Here is a 23,033-nt window from a genome sequence, read left to right on the forward strand (position 1 = left end):
ACAGACAGAGTGAGAGAGAGAGAGACAGACAGAGTGAGAGAGAGAGAGACAGAGTGAGAGAGAGAGACAGAGACAGAGAGCGAGAGAGCGAGAGAGACAGATAGAGTCAGAGAGAGACAGAGAGAGAGACAGAGAGAGAGACAGAGATAGAGAGAGACAGATATAGAGAGACAGGGAGAGAGAGAGACAGATATAGAGAGAGACAGGGAGAGAGAGAGAGAGATAGAGAGAGGCAGGGAGAGAGAGAGACAGACAGAGAGAGAGAGAGTCAGAGAGCGTCAGAGACAGAGATAGAGACAGAGACAGAGACAGAGAGAGAGAGAGAGAGTCAGGGAGAGAGGGAGACAGACAGACAGAGAGAGACAGAGCGACAGAGAGAGAGAGACAGAGAGAGAGAGAGGGAGAGAGAGTCAGAGAGAGACAGACAGAGAGAGAGACAGAGACAGAGTGAGACAGAGAGAGAGACAGAGAGAGAGGGAGGGAGAGTCAGAGAGAGAGACAAACAGAGATAGAGAGAGACAGAGACAGAGAGAGAAAGAGAGAGACAGAGAGAGAGACAGAGAGTCAGAGAGAGAGAGAGAGAGAGAGACAGAGAGAGAGACAGAGAGAGAGAGACAGAGAGAGAGAGAGAGAGAGAGAGAGTCGGAGACAGAGAGAGACAGAGAGAGAGAGTCAGAGAAAGAGAGAGTCAGAGAGAGAGAGTTCCCTCTGCAACTGGACCCTGGACTTCCTAACAAACAGACCCCAGTCTGTCAAATTAGGTAACTACACCTCCCCCCCCCCGACCCTGAACACGGGGGCCCCACAAGGATGTGTGCTGAGCCCCCTCCTCTACTCCCTCTTCACCCTCGACTGTGTGGCTGTTCATGGTTCCAACACCATCATCAAGTTTGCGGATGACACCACGGTAGTAGGCCAGATCACCAACAACGATGAGTCAGCCTATAGGGAGGAGGTCCAGCATCTCGTGAAGTGGTGCGCCGATAACAACCTGGCCCTTAACATCAAGAAAACCAAAGAAATCATTGTGGACTTCAGGAAGTCTAAAGGCGGAAGTCACACCCCCATCCACATCCATGGGGCTGTGGTGGAAAGGGTGGACAGCTTTAAGTTCCTCGGAGTCCACATCACGGAAGACCTCTCCTGGTCCCTCAATACCTCCTCTCTGGTGAAGAAGGCCCAGCAGCGCCTATATTTCCTAAGGAGGCTGAAGGGATGTAACCTGTCACCCCTGATCCTCTCTAACTTTTACCGCTGCACAATAGAGAGCATCCTGACGAACTGTATCACAGTATGGTATGGCAGCTGTAGCTACTATGACCGGAAAGCCCTGCAGCGGGTAGTCAAAACTGCCCAACGCATTACTGGCACCCGGCTACCGACCATAGAGCACATATACCAGAAACGCTGTTTACGGAGGTCACGGTCCATCATCAAAGACCCTACCCACCCCAGCCACAGTCTGTTCGCCCTCCTGCCATCTGGGAGACGCTACAGATGCATTCGCACCCGTACGACCAGATTTAGGAACAGCTTCTTTCCCAGGGCTGTCATCCTACTGAACTCCACAAATAAACACTAAAGTCTGCACATCTGCCAATGCACTTTATTATGGTTATGTTTATGTTAATGTATTACAAGCCAAATGTATGTTGAATGTTTAAATGTCTTAATCTAAATGTACACTCTCGGGAGCCGCAAGCCTACATTTCGTTGTACTGCACTTGTGCACTAACAATGACAATAAAAGTTGATTTGATTTGATTTGATTTGAAGACAGAGAGAGAGAGACAGAGAGAGAGACAGAGTCTGGAGATTCACAAAGTGATTTACTGGCTACGCTAGCATCGTGCTTACTTTACTGGACTATTAACCCAGAGGCCAGGATTAACGATCCAGGAACGTGAGTTCTAATCCCACCACGGCAGCTGGGGAATTTAAATTCAATTCAATAAATCTGGATTAAAAAGCTCGTGTTAGTCATGGTGATCGTGAAACTACCGGATTGTGGTAAAACCCACCTGGTTCACTAAAGTCCTTTAGGGAGGGAAATCTGCTGTCCTTACCCGGTCTGGCCGATATGTAACCCCAGACCCACAGCGATGTGGTTGACTCTAAACCGCCCTCTGAAATGGGGGCTCGCCACCATCGTCTCCAGGGCAACGAGGCATGGGCAATAAATGATGGCCTTGCCAGTGGCACCTACATCCCATGAACCAATAAAATAAAATCTGCGATGTTTTCACAGATCCAGGCCGGTTGTGGATGTCACAGTCTCGATGAACTTCGTCCCAAACAAGATTCGGTTGAAGGATGTGGATTGTCCGGAACCTTCAGTCGGAGGACCTCGTATTCAGGCCCGGATATGCTTCGCCGTCAGGCAACTGACAAGCAGCTCGCTGGGTAAATCCACCATTCTATCACTAAACCCTCCTCCCCCCCGCCCCCGAACCCCTCGATTAGATTCCAGCCTGTAACTCACTCCCGGGTATCTGTTATTCTATATATAAAACCCCCGAGCCCCTCAATTAGATTCCAGCCTGTGACTCACTCCTGGGTATCTGTTATTCTATATATAAACCCCTCGAACCCCTCGATTAGATTCCAGCCTGTAACTCACTCCCGGGTTTCTGTTATTCTATATATAAAAACCCCTGAACCCCTCGATTAGATTCCAGCCTGGAACTCACTCCTGGGTATCTGTTATTCTATATATAAACCACCCGAACCCCTCGATTAGATTGCAGTCTGTAACTCACTCCCGGGTATCTGTTATTATATATATAAACCCTGCCGAACCCCTCGATTAGATTCCAGCCTGTGACTCACTCCCGGGTATCTGTTATTCTATATATAAACCCCCCGAACCCCTCGATTAGATCCCAGCCTGTAACTCACTCCCGGGTATCTGTTGTTCTATATATAAACCCCCCGAAACCCCTCGATTAAATTCCAGCCTGTAACTCACTCCCGGGTATCTGTTATTCTATATATAAACCCTCCCGAACCCCTCGATTAGATTCCAGTCTGTGACTCACTCCCGGGTATCTGTTATTCTATATATAAACCCCCGAACCCCTCGATTAGATTCCAGCCTGTAACCCACTCCCTGGTATCTGTTATTCTATATATAAACCCTCCCGAACCCCTCGATTAGATCCCAGCCTGTAACTCACTCCCGGGTATCTGTTATTCTATATATAAAACCCCGAACCCCTCGATTAGATTCCAGCCTGTAACTTACTCCCTGGATATTTGTTATTCTACATATAAACCCTCCGAACCCCTCGATTAGATTCAAGCCTGTAACTCACTCCCTGGATATCTGTTATTCTATATGTAAACTGTTAAATCCGTGAATCTTTAAGTAGTGGTCCTTCAAATAATCGACAGAGACTGCAGAGGAACAATCAACAGGTGTTTACTGGATGAGGGTTGCTCTAAAACTAAACAGTACAGATCCCTACTCAGGGTTATATACAGGTGTGGTCACTGCCGGTACTACAGTATACAGGAGCTGTAAAAAGTAGTTCTCCCCTTAAAGGTACATACACTACAATTCCTCCCCTTTTAGATTAACAGTACCGTAACATTCATTTAACAATTAACACTTTTAACATGCAACATTAACTGAAAATAGTCCATTTATAAATTCAGTCTTGGGGCGGCTTCCTGATCCTTTCTGGATAGCGCCTTTCCTGAGTGTCTTGCTCTTGGTGCGGAGGCGATTCTGGCCCCCTGTTGTCGGTTGGTTCTTCAGCTTCCAATACTACTGTTTCTGGGGTAGATGCTACCTGTATGTCGGGTTCATTACCAGGTACACGAGACATGGGGTTGACTCGTTCCTGTGACGCTAGGATCTGGTCGACATGGCGTCTCACAATGTTCTCCCCAACCTCCACTGTGTACATTAATGGCCCCTGCCGTGTGCATTTCGTTCCTGGTTGCCATTTCTCTGTTCGGTAGTCGCGGGCCAAGACTGGTTGCCCTACATTGAAGCTCCTTGTCGGCTTCTCATTGATGTGCTGGAATTGCTTATGCTCAACATTTCTTCCTACATTTGGTCTGAGCAAATCCAGACGAGATCTCAACCTTCGGTTAAAGAACATCATGGCCGCGGTCTGGTTGGTAACTGCATGTGTTGCATTTCTGTAGGCTAACAGGAAATTGTCCACCTTATGCTGCAGTGGAATGTCGTCATCGCACATGGCCCTTACTGCCTTTTTAAAGGTTTGTACGAACCTCTCGGCCAATCCATTTGTGGCTGGATGATACGGGGCGGATGTGTAATGCCTTACCCCATTCCTTCTCATAAATTTCCGAAACTCTTCGGACACAAACTGTGGTCCATTATCAGAGCAAATCTGCTCTGGCAAGCCGTTCCTGGCAAATATGGTCCGTAGGACTGCAATCGTTTTCTCCGTGGTGGTGGAGGACATTTTGATCACCTCAGGCCATTTCGAGTGCGCATCCATGGCTATTAAGAACATTGAGTCCATGAATGGACCAGCAAAATCAATATGCACCCGTTGCCATGGAGAGGAGGGCCACTCCCATGGGTGTAGAGGGGCATGTGGTGGTGCATTTTGGACCTTCTGGCATCCTGAGCAGCTCTTTGTCAGGTCCTCGATTTGCTGATCGATCCCCGGCCACCACACATAAGCCCTAGCAAGGCTTTTCATTTTCACCCCTCCTAGATGGCCTTCGTGAAGCTCATTGAGCACTCTCTCCCTTTACTTGGGTGGAATTACCACTCGGGATCCACACATCAAGGTCCCCTGGCATACTGACAGCTGTTCTCTTCTGGATGAGAATGCTGGCAACAGTGAGTCGCCATGTGTTGGCCATCCCTTCACCGTCAAACCATATACCCGAGACAGTGTCGGGTCATTTCGGGTCTCCTTCTCTATATCCACGTTAGTTACTGGCAAGCGTTCAATTATAGTCGAATAAAATATTTCGACAGGGTCCACTGCTGGTGCTTCCTCCGCTGTAGGCAGTGGCAGGCGTGATAGCCCATCAGCGTTTCCATGCTGTTTCGTGCCCTTATACTCTATTTCATAATGGTTCGCCCCTAGAAAAAGGGACCATCTTTGTAGCCATTGCGCAGTCATCACTGGAACGCCCTTCTTTGGATTAAAGATGGAGACAAGTGGTTGGTGGTCAGTCAGCAAGGTGAACTTCTGCCCGTGCAGATAGTGGTTGAACTTTTTTACTCCCCACACTAAGCTGAGGGCCTCCCTGTCAATCTGGGCGTAGTTACGCTCGGCTGAGGTTAGTGACCGAGACGCAAAGGCTACTGGCCTCTCCAAGCCGTCCGGGAATTTGTGCGACAGCACTGCTCCAATACCATAGGGTGATGCATCACACGCCAACTGAATTGGTAGTGCTGGGTTGAAATGAGCCAACACCTCTTTTGATGTGATCAATTCTTTGCACTTCTGGAAAGCTCGTTTACATTCATCATTCCACTTCCATGGTACTCCCGTTTGCAGTAGGGTGTTCAGTGGGTGTAGCACTGTAGACAAATTCGACAAGAACTTATGGTAGTAGTTCACCAGCCCGAGGAACGACCTCAGTTGTGACACATTTTCCGGTGCTGGAGCCTTGACTACTGCCTCAATCTTTTCAGGGGACTTATGTAACCCCTCTTCATCAATAACATGGCCACAATACGAGATCTGCTTCTGGAAAAACTCGCATTTGTGGGGATTAGCTCGGAGCCCATATTCCTTCAATCTAGTGAGCACCTGCTCCAGGTTGGTGAGGTGATCACTGTCATTTTCGTCCATGACCAGGATGTCGTCCAAATAACACTGGGTCCCTGGAATCCCTTGCAGGACTTGATCCATTGCCCTTTGCCAAATAGCCGGAGCTGATGCTATCCCGAACACCAGCCGATTGTATTGGTAGAGACCTTTATGAGTGTTGATCGGGAGGTACTGTTTCGAGACTTCTTCTACCTCCATTTGCAGGTACGCCTGGGCCAGATCAATCTTAGTGAAGCGTTTTCCTCCAGATAGCGAGGCGAAAATATCTTCAATCCTCAGAAGCGGATATTGTACCGTGTGAAGGATTGGGTTCACTGTCACCTTAACGTCCCCACAGATGCGAATCTTCTTTGGTTCCCCAGGCGTATTACTCAACGGCCTCTTCATTACAGGAACGATGGGTGTAGCCCACTCGCTCCAGTCCACTTTGGACAGTACTCCAGAACGTTCCAAACCTTCCAGCTCTGCTTCAACGGCTGGGTGGATCGCATAAGGCACCGGTCTGGCCTTAAAAAACTTTGGGCTTGCATTTTCCTCTATTTTGATCGTCGCTGTTATGCCTTTTAGTGTTCCGAGTCCCTCCTGGAACACTTCTTGTGCGTCAGTTAGCATTTTTGACAGTCGTCCAGGTGTGACGTCGTCATCCTTTTTGGCATCTACCGTCAGTGCTTGTATGGCATGCCAATCTAACTGTATCTTCTGGATCCATTCACGTCTTAGTAGTGGTGGTCCTCCATCTGGCAATACATATAAGTCCATTTTTGGTGTTTCCTTGCTGTTGTATATCACGTTCACCCTTATTTTTCCTTTGGGGTAGACTTTTTGCCCCGTGTACATCTTCAAGATAATCTCTGTATCTCTCAAGGGTATATGTGAGAATAGCCACTTGTAGTCCCTTCGGTTTATGACTGTTAGGGCTGATCCTGTGTCCAATTCCATTTTCACTTGGACTCCGTCTATCTTGAGCGTGACCCAGATAGTTTGGTGATCCTCCATTTTGGTTACATTATGTAGTTTCAGACAACCCAGCTCCTTGCTTCCGGAGTCTGTATCACTTTTCTGTTCGTCTGAACTACTCTCTGTCACCTTATGTACCTTTTTGTACTTCTCCTGTGGAGGTTTCTTGCTGCTGGTTTTCTTTCCCGACCTGCAGACTCTTATTATGTGTCCTACTTTTCCACACTGTCTGCACACTTGGTCCTTGAACCAACAATCCTTATGGGCGTGTGTTGTTCTGCCGCAGCGATAATACTTCACTGCTCCATATGACATTTCATTTGTGCCATATTCTTGCGGTCTCTGTTGTATCTCTGCAGCGCCCCGTGCGGCTGCTTTGTGTGATACTGCCATGTTGAAAGCCTTGTCCAGCGTAAGATCCTTTTCTGATAGAAGCCGTTTCTGGGTTCCTTCACTTTGAAGCCCACACACAAACTTGTCCCTTAAAGTATCTGCTAGTCCCGTTCCAAACTGGCAGTGTTTCGATAGCTTGCGCAGTTCCGTTAAATACTCAGCATTACTTTCGTCTTTATGCTGGTTCCTTTTGTGAAACTTAAATCTTTCTGCTATCAGCAGCGGTGTGGGGTTTAAGTGGTCCTGTAGGATTGCCACTATGCTTTCAAAATCCTTTTCCACTGGCTTCTCTGGGGTGACTAGGTTTCACAGTAAGCCGTACGTTTTTGCACCCATGTAATTCAACAATACCAGTGCTTTCCTGGCATCTGGCACTTCATTCGCCTTGCAGTACACCTCTATGCGTTCTACATATGTCGCCCAAACTTCGACTTCATTGTCGAACGCTGTGACCCTGCCACTCTTCTGCATCCCTGGGTGTGGTTAGACTGGCTAAAAATGGCATCTCCCGCGCTCTCCCTTCTTCTCCGCTGGCTCAAAATGGCGTCTCCCGCGCTCTCCCTTCTTCTCTGCTGGCTCAAGATGGCGTCTCCCGCGCTTCCCTTTCTTCTCCACTGTGGTCCAAATGGCGTCTCCCGCGCTTTCTTTTCTTCCCCCGCGGACGCTGCTCAGCCCTTGAACACCGGCCGCGCTCTGCGCGTTTTCCTGCGTGCTTCTCTCGTTGACGCCGCTCGGTCTTCAACCCCGGCTGCGCCCTGCGCGCTTCACCCTCTCTCGTTGACGCCACTCGGTCTTCAACCCTGGCTGCGCCCTGTGCGCTTTACCCTCTCTCTTACCCGTCGACGCTGCTCGGCCTTCTTCTGTGCCATTGGTCGGCTCCCGCCGCCGCTGTCTGGGAAGGGTCGGCACCATACCTGCTGCCAGCCCGCTGCGCTGGATCGTCGCGACTGGAGAACCAAGCCCAGCTCTCTACAGCCTCCTCTGCGATGCTCAAATCCTCCCTGGATGGTCGACGCCCGCACTGGTGGAATCGGCCTCCTTCTTCAGAGTTGCAGGTAGGTTCGAAACGACTCGCCGCCAATGTTAAATCCGTGAATCTTTAAGTAGTGGTCCTTCAAATAATCGACAGAGACTGCAGAGGAACAATCAACAGGTGTTTACTGGATGAGGGTTGCTCTAAAACTAAACAGTACAGATCCCTACTCAGGGTTATATACAGGTGTGGTCACTGCCGGTACTACAGTATACAGGAGCTGTAAAAAGTAGTTCTCCCCTTAAAGGTACATACACTACATAAACTACCCGAACCCCTCGATTAGATTCCAACTTGTAACTCACTCTCTGGTATCTGTTATTCTATATATAATCCCCCCCGAACCCCTCAATTAGATTCCAGCCTGTATCCCACTCCCTGGGTATCTGTTATTCTATATATAAACCCCCCGAACACCTCGATTAGATTCCAGCCTGTAACTCACTCCCGGGTATGTTATTCTATATATAAACCCCCCGAACCCCTCGATTAGATTCCAGCCTGTAACTCACTCCCGGGTATCTGTTATTATATATATAAACCCCCCGAACCCCTCGATTAGATTACAGCCTGTAACTCACTCCCGGGTATCTGTTATTCTATATATAAACCCCCCGAACCCCTCGATTAGATTCCAGCCTGTAACTCACTCTCGATTATCTGTCATTCTATATATAAACCCCCCGAGCCCCTTGATTAGATCCCAGCCTGTAACTCACTCCTGGGTGTCTGTATTCTATATATAAACCACCCCCCGAACCCCACGATTAGATTCCAGCCTGTAACTCACTCCCGGGTATCTGTTTTCTATATATAAACCCTCCGAATCCCCCGATTAGATTCCAGTCTGTAACTCACTCCCGGGTATCTGTTATTCTATATATAAACCCCAAGGACCCCTCGATTAGATTCCAGCCTATAACTCACTCCCGGGTATCTGTTATTATATATATAAACCCCCCGAACCCCTCGATTAGATTACAGCCTGTAACTCACTCCCGGGTATCTGTTATTCTATATATAAACCCCCCGAACCCCTCGATTAGATTCCAGCCTGTAACTCACTCTCGATTATCTGTCATTCTATATATAAACCCCCCGAGCCCCTTGATTAGATCCCAGCCTGTAACTCACTCCTGGGTGTCTGTATTCTATATATAAACCACCCCCCGAACCCCACGATTAGATTCCAGCCTGTAACTCACTCCCGGGTATCTGTTTTCTATATATAAACCCTCCGAATCCCCCGATTAGATTCCAGTCTGTAACTCACTCCCGGGTATCTGTTATTCTATATATAAACCCCGAACCCCTCGATTAGATTCCAGCCTGTAACTCACTCCCGGGTATCTGTTATTCTATATATAAACCCCCGAACCCCTCGATTAGATTCCAGCCTGTAACTCACTCCCGGGTATCTGTTATTCTATATATAAACCCCCGAACCACTCGATTAGATTCCAGCCTGTAACTCACTCCTGGGTATCTGTTATTCTCTATATAAACCCCCCGAACCCCTCGATTAGATTCCAGCTTGTAACTCACTCCCGATTATCTGTCATTCCCTATATAAACCACCCCGAACCCCCCGATTAGATTTTAAAGTATTTAAAAATAATAAACCTGTGGAAAAAATGTATTAATTTTAATTAATTCACCACTTACCTTGTAAAAAGCAGGCCTTATGCCTGCTTTTTATACTTCTAAATTCTGCAGGCTTACCCTCACGGAAAAACCTGTAAAAAATAAAACTAAGTTTGATGCGCACGTGCAGCCCCTCCTGCACACGCGTTCGACCTCTGAACCTCTTCGTTCAGAGGAACGGAAGTGCCGGTTTCCCGCGCATGCGCAGTGCATGCAGGAAACCGGCACTTCCATCGGGACTATGGGTGAGTACCCCGTGCGTACTCACCCGTGGAGACCCGAATTTCTGGGCCATTACTCACTCCTGGCTATCATAGAATCATAGAGTGGTTACAGCACAGAAGGGGCCATTCGGCCCATCGAGCCCAATGCCGGCTCTCTGCAAGAGCACCTCAGCTGGTCACGCTCACCCACCCTTTCCCCGTAGCCCTGCAAATATTTTTCCTTCAGGTGCTTATTCAATTCCCTTTTGAAAGCTATGATTGAGTCTGCCTCCACCACCCTTTCAGGCAGTGCATTCCAGATCCTAACCACTCGATGCATAAAAAGGTTTTTCCTCCTGTTGCCTTTGGTTCTTCTGCCAATCGCCTTAAATCTGTGTCCTCTGGTTCTCGACCCTTCCGCCAATGGGAACAGTTTCTCTCTATTTACTCTGTCCAGAACCCTCATGATTTGGAACACCTCCATCAAATCTCCTCTCAACCTTCCCTGCTCTAAGGAGAACAACCCCAGCTTCTCCAGTCTATCCACATAGCTGAAGTCCCTCATCCCTGGAACCATTCTGGTAAATCTTTTCTGCCCCCTCTCTGAGGCCTTCACATCCTTCCTAAAGTGCGGTGCCCAGAATTGGACACAATACTCCAGTTGGGGCCAAACCAGTGTTTTATAAAGCTTCATCGTAACTTCCACGCTTTTGTACTCTATGCCTCTATTGATGAAGCCCTATCCATTGTTGTGTTCTCTCAGTCTCCCCTTCGATTAACATCACCTATGAACTGAAGCTGGACCCTGGACGGAAGATACAACGGGCAGAGCTGGGGCGAGTGGCCGAGACCCCCTTCATACTGAGCAAAACCCACTGCCTGGAGCTCAGAATACAGGTGGAGGTGAGGGCAGCAACAGGGGACCGCAACATCACGGGGCGCTTCTCTCTAGAAAAGAGAAGACTGAGAGTGGGCCTGTTCGAGGTGGATTGCAAGATGTGCAAAGGGGAGTTCTCACTTCCTCAATGATGAAAAGCTAGAAAACAGTCCAATTATACAGGGCCCTGGTGATGTCACAGAATCACAGAATCACAGAAATCACACAGTGCAGATAGAGGCCATTTCGGCCCATCGAGCCTGCACCGACACATATCCCACCCTATCCCCGTAACCCCACGTATTTAATCCCCCTAACACTAAGGGTCAATTTATCATAGCCAATCAACCTAACCTGCACATCTTTGGTCTGTGGGAGGAAACCGGAGCACCCGGAGAAAACCCACGCAAACACGGGGAGAATGTGCAAACTCCACACAGACAGTCACCCGAGGCCGGATTCGACCTACCCAGTATCATTGAAACTTATAAAATTCTAACAGGACTAGACAGACTAGATGCAGGAAGGATGTTCCCGATGGCGGGAGTCCAGAACCAGGGGTCACAGTCTAATGATAAGGGGTAAGCCATTTAGGACAGAAATGAGGAGGAATTTCTTCACCCAGAGAGTGGTGAACCTGTGGAATTCTCTACCGCAGAAGGCAGTTGAGGCCAATTCATTAAATATATTCAAGAAGGAGTTAGATATATTTCTTAGGGCTAAAGGGATCAAGGGATATGGGGAGAAGGCAGGGACAGGGTACTGAACTTGGGTTGATCAGCCATGATCTCATTGAATGGCAGAGCAGGCTTGAGGAGCCAAATGGCCTACTCCTGCTCCTATCTTCTATGTTTCTATGTTTCTATGTATCCTGAGACTGTGACCCCTTGTTCTAGACCCCCCAGCCAGGGGAAACATCCTCCCTGCATCCAGTCTGTCTAGCCCTGTCAGAATTTTACACGTTTCAATGAGATCCCCTCTCATTCTTCTAAACTCTAGTGAATACAGGCCTAGTTGACCCAATCTCTCCTCATACGACAGTTCTGCCATCCCAGGAATCAGTCTGGTGGACCTTCGCTGCACTCCCTCTATGGCAAGTATATCCTTTCTTAGGTAAGGAGACCTAAACTGTACACAATACTCCAGGTGTGGTCTCACCAAGGCCCTGTATAACTGTAGTAAGACATCCTTGCTCCTGTACTCAAATCCTCTTGCAATGAAGGCCAACATACCATTTGCCTTCCTAACTGCTTGCTGCACCTGCATGTTTGCTTTCAGTGACTGGTGTACAAGGACACCCAGGTCCCTCTGTACATCAACATTTCCCAACCTATCACCATTTAAATAAAACTCTGCCTTTCTGTTTTTCCTCCTGAAGTGGATAACTTCACATTTATCCATGTTATACTGCATCTGCCATGTATTTGCCCACTCACTCAACTTGTCTATATCGCCTTGAAGCCTCTTTACATCCTCCTCAGAACTAGTTTCGTGTCGTCAGCAAACTTGGAAATATTACATTTGGTTCCCTCATCCAAATCATTGATATATATTGAGAATAGCTGGGGCCCAAGCACTGACCCTGCGGTACCCCACTAGCCACCCCGAAAAAGACCCATTTATTCCTACTCCCTGTTCCCTGTCTGTTAACATATTTTCAATCCATGCCAGTATATTACCCCCAATCCCATGTGCTTTAATTTTGCACTCTAACCTCTTATGTGGGACTTTATCAAAGGCCTTCTGAAAATCCAAATACACCACATCCACTGGTTCTCCCTTATCTATTCTACCAGTTACGTCCTCAAAAAACTCCAGTAGGTTTGTCAATCACGATTTCCCTTTCATAAATTCATGTTGACTTTGTCTAATCCCATTGATATTTTCTAAGTGTCCTGTTTTCATAACCTTTCTAATAGACTCTAGCATTTTCCCTACTACTGATGTTAGGCTAACCGGTCTGTAGTTCCCTGTTTCCTCTCTCCCTCCTTTTTTAAATAGTGGGGTTACATTTGCCTCCCTCCAATCTGCAGTAACTGTTCCATAATCTATAGAATTTTCAAAGATGACAACCAATGCATCCACTAATTCCATGGCTACCTCTTTTAGTACACTGGGATGCAGATTATCAGGCCCTGGGGATTTATCGACTTTCAGTCCCATTAATTTCTCCAGCACTATTTTTTTATTAATACTAATTTCCTTTAATTCCTCCTTCTCACTAGACCCTTGGTTCCCTAGCATTTCTGGGATGTTATTTGTGTCCTCTTCTGTGAAGACAGAACCAAAGTATTTGTTTAGTTGCTCTGCCATTTCCTTGTTCCCCATTATAAATTCTCCTGTTTCTGACTGTAAGGGACCTACAATTGTCTTCAATGATCTTTTTCTTTTTACATACTTGTAGAAGCTTTTACAGTCCGCTTTTATGTTCCTTGCAAGTGTACTCTCATACTCTATTTTTCCTATCTTAATCAATCTCTTGGACCGTTTTTGCTGAATTCTAAATTGCTCCCAATCCTCAGGCTTGCTACTTTTTCTGACAACTTTATATGACTCCTCTTTGGATCTAATACTATCCTTAATTTCTTTTGTTAACCATGTTTGGGCTGCTTCTCCGTTTGTGTTTTTGCGCCAGAAAGGAATGTATAACTGTTGCAATTCATGCATTTGTTCCTTAAATGTTAGCCATTGCCTATCCACCGTCATGCCTTTTAATGAAGCTCCCAAATCTATCATAGCCAACTCACTCCTCATACCTTCATAGTTTCCTTTGTTTAGATTTAGGACCCTAGTTTCGGATTGGACTTCTTCACTTTCCATTTTAATGAAGAATTCTATCATGTTATGGTCACTCTTCCCTAAAGGACCCCGCACAACAAGATTATTAATTAACCCCTTCTCATTGCACAATACCCAATCTATTATAGCCTGTTCCCTCGTTGGTTCCTCAACGTTCTGGTCTATAAAACCATCTTGTACACACTTTGGAATCAAAAGCACAATTTCTAAATTTGCTGATGACTCCAATTTGGGGGGGACAGTCAATACTGAGGAGGACTGCAACACGTTACAGGAGGGCATTCATAAACTTGCAGAATGGGCATATAATTGGCAAATGAAGTTCAACACAGATAAATGTGAGGCATTACATTATGGTAGGAAGAATAGGGAGGTCACTTATCACTTGGAGGGTGCGAGCTTAGGTGGGGTAGAGGCACAAAGGGATCTCGGAGTACAAATACACTAATCACTAAAAGATGTGACACAGGTTAGCAAGGCCATAAAACAGGCAAACCAAGCACTAGGGTTTATTTCTAGAGGGATAGAATTGAAAAGTAGGGAAGTTATGCTAAACCTGTATCGGACCTTGGTTAGACCACACTTAGAGTACTGAGAGAAAGTTTCCACTTGTGGGGAAGAGCATAAGTAGAGGCCATCAATATCAGATAGTCACCAAGAAATCCAATAGGGAATTCAGAGGAACCTTCTTTACCCAGAGAGTGGTGAGAATGTGGAACTCGCTACCACAGTGAGTGGTTGAAGCGAATAGTATTTAAGGGGAAGCATATGAGGGAGAAGTGAATAGAGGGTAATGCTGATAGAGTTAGATGAGGAAAGACGGGAAGAGGCTCGAGTGGAGCATAAACGCTGGCATGGACTGGTCATAGTTCATAGAATCATAGAAATGTACAGAACGGAAGGAGGCCATTCAGACCATCGTGTCTGCGCCGGCCAACAAAGAGCTATCCAGCCTCTCCCCACTTTCTAGCTCTTGGTCCGTAGCCCTGTAGGTTACGGCACTTCAAGTGTACATCCAAGCACTTTTTAAATGTGATGACGGTTTCCGCCTCTACCACCCTTTCAGGCAGTGAGTTCCAGACCCTCACCACCCTCTGGGTGAAAACATTTCCCCTCAAATCCCCTCTAAACCTCCGACCAATGACTTTAAATCTGTGCCCCCTGGTTATTGACCCTTCTGCTAAGGGAAATAGGTCCTTTCTATCTATTCTATCTAGACCCCTCATAATTTTATACACCTCAATTAGGTCTCCCCTCAGCCTCCTCTGTTCCAAAGAAAACAACCCCAGCCTATCCAATCTTTCCTCATAGATAAAATTCCCCAGTCCAGGCAACATCCTTGTAAATCTCCTCTGTACCCTCTCTAGTGGAAGCACATCTTTCCTGTAATGTGGTGACCAGAACTGCACGCAGTACTCTAGCTGTGGCCTAACTAGTGTTTTATACAGTTGAAGCATAACCCCCCTGCTCTTATATTCTATGCCTCAGCTAATAAAGCCAAGTATTCCGTATGCCTTCTTAACCACCTTATCTACCTGGCCTGCTACCTTCAGGGATCTGTGGACATGCGCTCCAAGGTCCCTCTGTTCCTCTACACTACTCAGTGTCCTACCATTTAATGTGTATTCCCTTGCCTTGTCAGTCCTCCCCAAATGCATTACCTCACACGTCTCCAGATTGAATTCCATTTGCCACTGTTCTGCCCACTTGACCAGTTCATTGATATCTTCCTGCAGTCTACAGCTTTCTGCTTCATTATCAACCACACGGCCGCTTTTTGTATCATCTGCAAACTTCTTAACACTACTTCCTACATTCAAGTCCAAATCATTGACATATATCACAAAAGGCAAAGGACCCAGTACTGAGCACAGCAGAACCCCACTTCCAGTTCCTGGATTTGGGGGACGGGCCGAATGGCCTGTTTCTGTGCTGTAAATCCTATGTAATTCTATGTAAATATTGGGGGAGGAGAGTGGAGGAGAGCGGGGTGGGAAGGAAGGAGGGGAGGGGGGTGGGGGTGGGGCTGGGGATGGTTGTGGCGCTCCGACTGATTTCTGTCTCTCCCTCTCTCCCCCCTGCAGGACTGTATCCAGGATTATTACAACCCCATCCTACTGCAGGTGACCTTCTCCGGCCTGGGCCAGAGGTCCGGCACGAACCCTCCCCCCATTCTAAGACAAGGCAACAACGGAATTCACACTGGGAAGGTGATTGTGGGAATTCACACCAGGAGACGGTCACAGACAGGAGGCGGGAGTTAATAAACAGCAAGCGGCTGTTTAATACATAATCATAGCTTTTTAGCTCAATCTATCTCTCTCTCTCTCTGTCTGTCTCCCTCGCTCTCTCTCTCTCTCTGACTCTCTCTCTCGCTGTCTCTGTCTCTCTGTCTCTCTCTCTCTGTTTCCCTGTCTCTCGCTCTGTCTCTCTCTCTCTCACTGTCTGTCTCTCTCTCTCTCTCTGTATCTCTCTCTCTCTGTCTCTCCCTCTCTCTCTCTCTGTCTCGCTCTGTCTCTCTCTCTCTGTCTCTCTCGCTCTCTGTCTGTCTCTCTCTGTCTCTCTCTCTCTGTCTCTCTCTCTCTGTTTCCCTGTCTCTCGCTCTGTCTCTCTGTCTCTCACTGTCTGTCTCTCTCTCTCTCTCTGTATCTCTCTCTCTCTCTGTCTCTCCCTCTCTCTCTCTCTGTCTCTCTCTGTCTCTCTCTCTCTGTCTCTCTCGCTCTCTGTCTGTCTCTCTCTGCCTCTCTCTCTCTGTCTCTCTCTCTCTGTCTCTCTCGCTCTCTGTCTCTCTCTCTGTCTCTCTGTCTCTCTCTGTCTCTCTGTCTCTCTCGCTCTCTCCAATTCCAATTTTCCAATTCAAATGCTTTATTGGCATGAAAGTTTACAGAGAACCATATTGCCAAAGCTTACATAGCAAAAAGGTACAGTTTTCCAACATTCTGTAGGTGTCAATCGATTTGACATTTGTTGGGTACATACAATATTACTTTTAAACAATATTAATTTTAAACAGTCTTTGTACTTCATTTGGTACGTTCAATATTAATTTTAAACAGTCTTAATTTTAAACAGTCCTCAGGTTGTGACATGTTGTTACATATTTGGCCCCAAGGTATGGTCTCTCTCCTTCTCCTAGGACTAATCTCAATTTTGACAGGTCATCCAATTCCTTGAAATCTGGGGTTGTTTGGCTTAGCTTGTTGAATAATATGTTTCTTGATGTGTTGAATTTTTCGCATTTTAGGAGGAAATGCATCTCTGTTTCAACCTCGCCGGCCAGACATTGATCGCATATTCTATTCTCTCTAGGCTGCCAGGATTTCTTGTATCTGCCTTTTTCAATTTCCAGTTGGTGGTCGCTTAGTCTGTACCTGGTGAGGGTCTGTCTCTGTTTTGTGTCTCTGATGGTCGTGAGGTAGTCTGCCAGTTTATATTCTCTTTTTAGGGCCCGGTAACATTCTAATCTGCTTTGGCTTTCGGTTATTTTGTTCCAATGTTCCAGGTAGGTTTCTTTGCATTGTTTAATGATTTGGCTCACTCGGATTGGTGTTTGGACGGCTGTGTTGGTCTGGGGCTGGTCAGGGTCCGGCTGAGTACTTAGTTTCAGTAGCAGCTGACTCAGGGGACTCTTTTCTGGGTTTAGCTCTTGGGTCTGAAAGGCTTTGAAATGAAGGGTGTCTGGGGAGCTAGATTTGAGGTGATTTAGGAAGTTTAGTGCTCGTTTTTGGATGTTTATTATCAGTGGGTATCTGCCTAGTTCGGCTCTGCATGCATTTGTTGGCGTTTTTCTTTGGGTGCGAAGGATGCTTCGGCAGAATTCTGCATGTAGGGCTTCTATTGTGTGTTTTTCCCATTTAGTGTAGCTTTGGTGATTTAGCGGGCCCCATACTTCACTACCGTACAGTGCAATGGGCAGGATTATGCTGTCAAATATTTTGAGCCAGATTTTGATTGGGATTTGGATGTTGTAGAATTTTCTTTTTATTGCATATAGGGCTCTTCGGGCTTTTTCTTTTAGTGCATTCACTGCTATGCTGAAGCTCCCTGATGCTGTAATAGTTAGACCAAGGTAGGTGTAGCTCATAGTGTGTCCTATAGTGGTATCACTGAGGGTAAACTGGTATTTGTTTTCCTGACATCTGGGCCTTTTTTGAAAAATCATGATGTTGGTTTTCTTTAGATTTACTGTTAGAGCCCAATTTTGGCAGTATTTGTCGAGTAGGTCTAGTTGTTGCTGTAATCCCTGTTCTGTGGGAGACAGCAGAACCAGGTCGTCCGCATAGAACAGGGATTTCACTTCTCCATCCAGGAGACGGAGACCTGGTGACTCGCTTTGCTCCAGCATGTCTGCTAATTCATTTATGTATATGTTGAACAGGGTCGGGCTCAAATTGCAGCCCTGTCGGACGCCTCTTCTCTGGGTGAAGAAATCGGTGCGTTTGTCTCCAATTTTGACCCCGCATTTGTTTTTCAGATACATTGATTTAATAAGGTCATAGACTTTGCCCCCTATTCCACACTGAAGAAGTTTATAATAGAGCCCTGTCTCTGTCTCGGTGTGTCTCTCTCTCTATCTCTCTCGCTCTCTCTCACTCTCTCTCTGTCTCTCTCTCGGTATGTCTCTCTCTCTATCTCTCTCGCTCTCTCTCGCTCTCTCTCTGTCTCTCTCTCGGTATGTCTCTCTCTCTGTCTCTCTCTATCTCTACTCTCTATTCTCTGTCTCTGTCTGGCGAGGGAAGTGGAGTGGGGGAGGGGAGAGAGGAGTTGGGGAGGGGAGGGGAGTGGGGTAGGGGAGGGATGGGGGAGGGAAGTGGAGTGGGGGGAGGAGTAGGGGAGGGGAGTGGGGAGGGAAGGGGAGTGGGGAGGGGAGTGGAGTGGGGATGGGCAGTGGAATGGGGGAGAGGAGTAGGGGAGGGGGGGAGGGGAGTGGAGTGGGGGAGGGGGAGTGGTGGAGTGGGGTGGGGGGAGGGGAGTGGAGTGGGGCATGGGAGTGGGAGGGGGAGCGGAGTGGGGGGGTTGAGTGGAGTGGGTGAGGGAATTGGAGTAGGGGAGGGGAGTGGGGCAGGGGGAGGGGAGTGAAGTGGGGGAGGGGAGGGGAGCGGGGCAGGGGGAGGGGAGTGAAGTGGGGGAGGGGAGGGGAGCGGGGCAGGGAGTGGGGCGAGGACAGGAGCGGGGGGAGGGGGAGAGGAGGGGAGTGGGAGCAGAGTGGGGACGGAAGTGGGGACGGGAGTGGAGTGGAGTGTGGGAGGGGAGGGGAGTAGGTGAGGGGACTGGGGAGTAGAGTGGGCGAGGGGAGTGTGGGAGGGGAGTGGAGTGGAGTGTGGGAGGGGAGGGGAGTAGGTGAGGGGACTGGGGAGTAGAGTGGGCGAGGGGAGTGTGGGAGGGGAGTGGAGTGTGGGAGGGGAGTGGAGTGTGGGAGGGGAGTGGAGTGTGGGAGGGGAGGGGAGTGTGGGAGGGGAGGGGAGTGTGGGAGGGGAGGGGAGTAGGGGAGGGGACTGGGGAGTAGAGTGGGGGAGGGGAGTGTGGGAGGGGGAGGGCAGTGGGGCGGGAGAGGGGAGTGGGGGAGTGGAGGGGAGTGGGAGAGGGGAGTGGAGTGTGGGAGGGGAGGGGAGTAGGGGAGGGGACTGGGGAGTAGAGTGGGCGAGGGGAGTGTGGGAGGGGAGGGGAGTGTGGGAGGGGAGGGGAGTGGGAGAGGGGAGTGGGGGAGGGGGAGGGGAGTAGGGGAGGGGACTGGGGAGTAGAGTGGGGGTGGGGAGTGTGGGAGGGGGGAGGGCAGTGGGGCGGGAGAGGGGAGTGGGGGAGTGGAGGGGAGTGGGAGAGGGGAGTGGGGGAGGGGGAGGGGAGGGAGCGAGGTGACTGGGAGGGTTTGGGGGTTTTGGAGTTGGGAGGAGTTATCCTGTGGCCCATGCCGATCCCCCCCCCACTGCTCGGTATTTCTCTTCGGCAGCTCAAGAAGGCCAACACTGTTGCTCCCCTTTTGATCCCCTCAGCTCCCATTCGAACAGGACTGCGGCACTGACAACATCTGCACCGACCACCTGAAAGTCAGTTTCACCTTCGCCGGGTAAGGACCCTCCCATCCTCTTTGACCAGAATGGTACCAGGGATGAGGGACTTCAGTGATGTGGAGAGACTGGAGAAGCTGTGGTTGTTCTCCTTAGAGCCAGAGAAGGTTAAAGGAAGACAAGATAGATTAAATGAAACTGTTTCCAACTGGCGTTTGTTAACCAGAGGACACAGATTTAAGGTGATTGCAGAAGAACCAGAGGGGGAGATGAGGAGAATGTATTTTCCGCAGTGAGTTGTTGTGATCTGGAATGCGCTGCCTGAAAGGGCGGTGGAAGCTGATTCAATAGTAACTTTCAAAAGGGAATTGGATAAATACTTGAAGGGGAAATTTTCAGGTCTATGCGGGAAGTGCAGGGGAATGGGATTAATTGGAGAGCTCTTTCAAAGAGCCGGCACAGGCATGATGGGCCGAATGGTCTTCTGCTGAAAGATGTTATAATTCAAACCCCCTCCCCCATGGCCCTAGTCCCCCCTCCCTATCTCTGTAACCTCCTCCAGCCCTGCAACCCTCCGAGCTCTCTGCGCTCCTCCAATTCTGGCCTCTTGTCCATCCTCGAATTCCATCGCTCCACCATTGGTGGCCGTGCCTTCAGCTGCCTGGGCCCTAAGCTCTGGAACTTCCTCCCTGAACCTCTCTCCGCCTCTCTGTCACCTACTTTAAGATGCTCCTTAAAACCTTCCCCTTTGACCAAGCTTTGTGTCACCATGTCCGAATATCTCCTTACCTGACTCGGTGTCAAGTTTGAGTCTGACTTATGCTCCTGTGAAGGGCCTTGGGCCATTTAACTACATTAAGGGAACTATATAAATGCGAGTTTTTTACTTGATGTGCTAAAAACAACAACAGCCTGTATTTATATAGCGCCTTTAACGTAGTAAAATGCCCCAAGGCGCTGCTCAAGAGTATTTTAAGACAAAAAATTTGACACCGAGCCACACAAGGAGAAATTAGGGCAGGTGACTGTTCTATCTATGCTTTAATGTGTTCAATCAAGCATGTAGATACGTCGAATTAAATCAGAGTCAGGCAGACAGGCTTAAAACTGCGATGTTCACTTTATTGGTAAAATGGCCAACTGCCGTTTTCCCGGGTAATTCCCATAATACAATGCACATTACATTACCGTATTGACTGGTGTCAAACTCGCAATCAATACACGACAGTGACCAAAAGCTTGGTCAAAGAGGTAGGTTTTAAGGAGCCTCTTGAAGGAGGAAAGAGAAGTAGCGACGTTTAGGGAGGGCATTCCGGAGCTTGGGGCCTAGCCAGCTGAAGGCACGGCCGCCAATGGCGGAGCGATGGAAATCGGGGGATGCTCAAGAGGGCAGAATTGGAGGAGTGCAGATATCTCGGGGGGGGGGGGTGTTGCGGGGCTGGAGCAGATCACAGAGATAGGGAGGGGCGAGGCCATGGAGGGATTTGAAAACAAGGATGAGAATTTTGAAATCGAGGCGCTGCTTAACCGGGAGCCAATGAAGGTCAGCGAGCCCAGGGGTGATGGGTGAACATAGAAACAAAAATAGAAAAATAGGAGCAGGAGTAGGCCATTCGGCCCTCGGAGCGGGACTTGGTGCGAGTTGGGACACGGGCAGCCGAGTTTTGGATGACCTCAAGTTTACGTAGGGTGGAATGTGGGAGGCCAGCCAGGAGTGCGTTGGAATAGTCAAGTCTGGAGGTAACAAAGGCATGGATGAAGGTTTCAGCTGCGGATGAGCTGAGGCAAGGGCGGGGACGGGCGATGTTACGGTGGTGGAATTCGGCGGTCTTTGATATGCTTCTAACTCGGCCTCTGGGCCTCCCGCAGGACCCGGTTCCTGGTGGTGGGGAGTTACTCCACTCTCACAGTCGATGTTACCCTGGAGAACTTGGAGGAGAATTCCTACTTCACTGTGGTGACCTTCTTGCTCCCCACCGGCCTCTCCTTCAGGAAGACCTCGATAATCCAGGTAAGAGACGGCTCCAGTCAGGAGGGAGGGGGATGGAAGGGATCACATACAGCCTGAGGCCTCTCTTCACCCCCAGCCTGGGCTTTTCTGTTATTCCTTCCTGGGAATAAAAGGGACAGTGGCAGCACGGATATGGAATTGGCTAAGTGACAGGAAACAGAGAGTAGTGGTGAACGGTTGTTTTTCGTACTGGAGGAAGGTACACAGTGGTGTTCCCCAGGGGTCGGTATTAGGACCACTGCTTTTCTTGATAGATATTAATGACTTAGACTTGGGTGTACAAGGCACAATTTCAAAATTTGAGGATGACACAAAACTTGGAAGTATAGTGAACAGTGAGGAGGATAGTGATAGACTTCAAGAGGACATAGACAGGCTGGGGGAATGGGCGGGCATGTGGCAGATGAAATTTAATGCAGAAAAGTGCAAAGTGATACATTTTGGTAGGAAGAATGAGGAGAGGCGATATAGACTAAAGGGTACAATCCTAAAGGGGGTGCAGGAACAGAGAGACCTGGGGGTATGTGTGCACAAATCGTTGAAGGTGTCGGCGGGAGGCACGAGCGGGAAGCTTAAAAAGGCTTCAGAGACCCAGGTAAGGCCTCAGACCGTGGGTGTCGGCAGGAGGCGCGAGCAGGGAGCTTAAAAAGGCTTCCGAGACCCAGGTAAGGCCTCAGACCGTGGGTGTCGGCGGGAGGCGCGAGCAGGAAGCTTAAAAAGGCTTCCGAGACCCAGGTAGGTTTACCAATCTCCAGTCTCCGAAGTCAGAGGGAAGGAGAGAGGTAAAAAGTAATCCAAGTGTGACGTCACCAGAAAGCGGGTAAGTGATTGGTTGGTAAGTATTTCTCTATTTTTTAAGCTTAAACTCTGTGGTTTATAGTTTCTAAGGTGCGATATTCATCATCTAGAATCGGGGCAGAGGATATTTAAAAATAATATTAATAAATTTAATGAATTACATAGAATGGGCGATCAGGTGATGTGTTGCTGCTGCAATATGTGGGAGCTGGTGGACACCATTGATGCTCACGGTGATCACATTTGCAGTAAGTGTTGGCTGCTCGAGGAATTCCGGCTCCGTGTTGAAGAGCTGGAGTCCGAGCTTCAAACACTGAGACACATCAGGGAGGGGGAGAGTTACCTGGACTCTGTGTATCAGGAGGTAGTCACACCAATTAGATTAATTAATTCAGATGTAGTCCGTGGCCAGGGTCAGGATGGTGTGACTAGAAGTGAGGCAGGTACAGGGATCCAGGAGGTAGTGTAGGAGGAGCCGCAGCCCTTGCTCTTGTCCAACAGGTTTGAGGCTCTTACTCCCTGTGAGGATGGGAACAGGGACT

The 23,033-nt window shown here is 48.5% G+C and overlaps 1 protein-coding gene across 1 annotated transcript in view; it reads left to right on the forward strand.

Moving 5' to 3' along the window:
• Nucleotides 1-2,253: 2,253 nt before the first annotated feature.
• The window catches only part of LOC147095443 (integrin alpha-M-like), a 76,888-nt gene continuing 56,108 nt past the window's right edge, over nucleotides 2,254-23,033 (forward strand). Inside the window, exons 1-5 of the mRNA XM_085974591.1 lie at nucleotides 2,254-2,403; nucleotides 10,765-10,904; nucleotides 15,762-15,887; nucleotides 19,668-19,741; nucleotides 21,552-21,693. Coding sequence (XP_085830717.1) covers nucleotides 2,280-2,403; nucleotides 10,765-10,904; nucleotides 15,762-15,887; nucleotides 19,668-19,741; nucleotides 21,552-21,693 — 606 coding nt within the window. The 5' untranslated portion in view covers nucleotides 2,254-2,279. The remainder of the gene's footprint in view (nucleotides 2,404-10,764; nucleotides 10,905-15,761; nucleotides 15,888-19,667; nucleotides 19,742-21,551; nucleotides 21,694-23,033) is intronic.

The sequence above is a fragment of the Somniosus microcephalus genome, unplaced genomic scaffold (genome assembly GCF_052327205.1).
Source record: "Somniosus microcephalus isolate GS21.2 unplaced genomic scaffold, FLI_Smic_1.0 unresolved_chr1, whole genome shotgun sequence".
Taxonomy (NCBI): domain Eukaryota; kingdom Metazoa; phylum Chordata; class Chondrichthyes; order Squaliformes; family Somniosidae; genus Somniosus; species Somniosus microcephalus.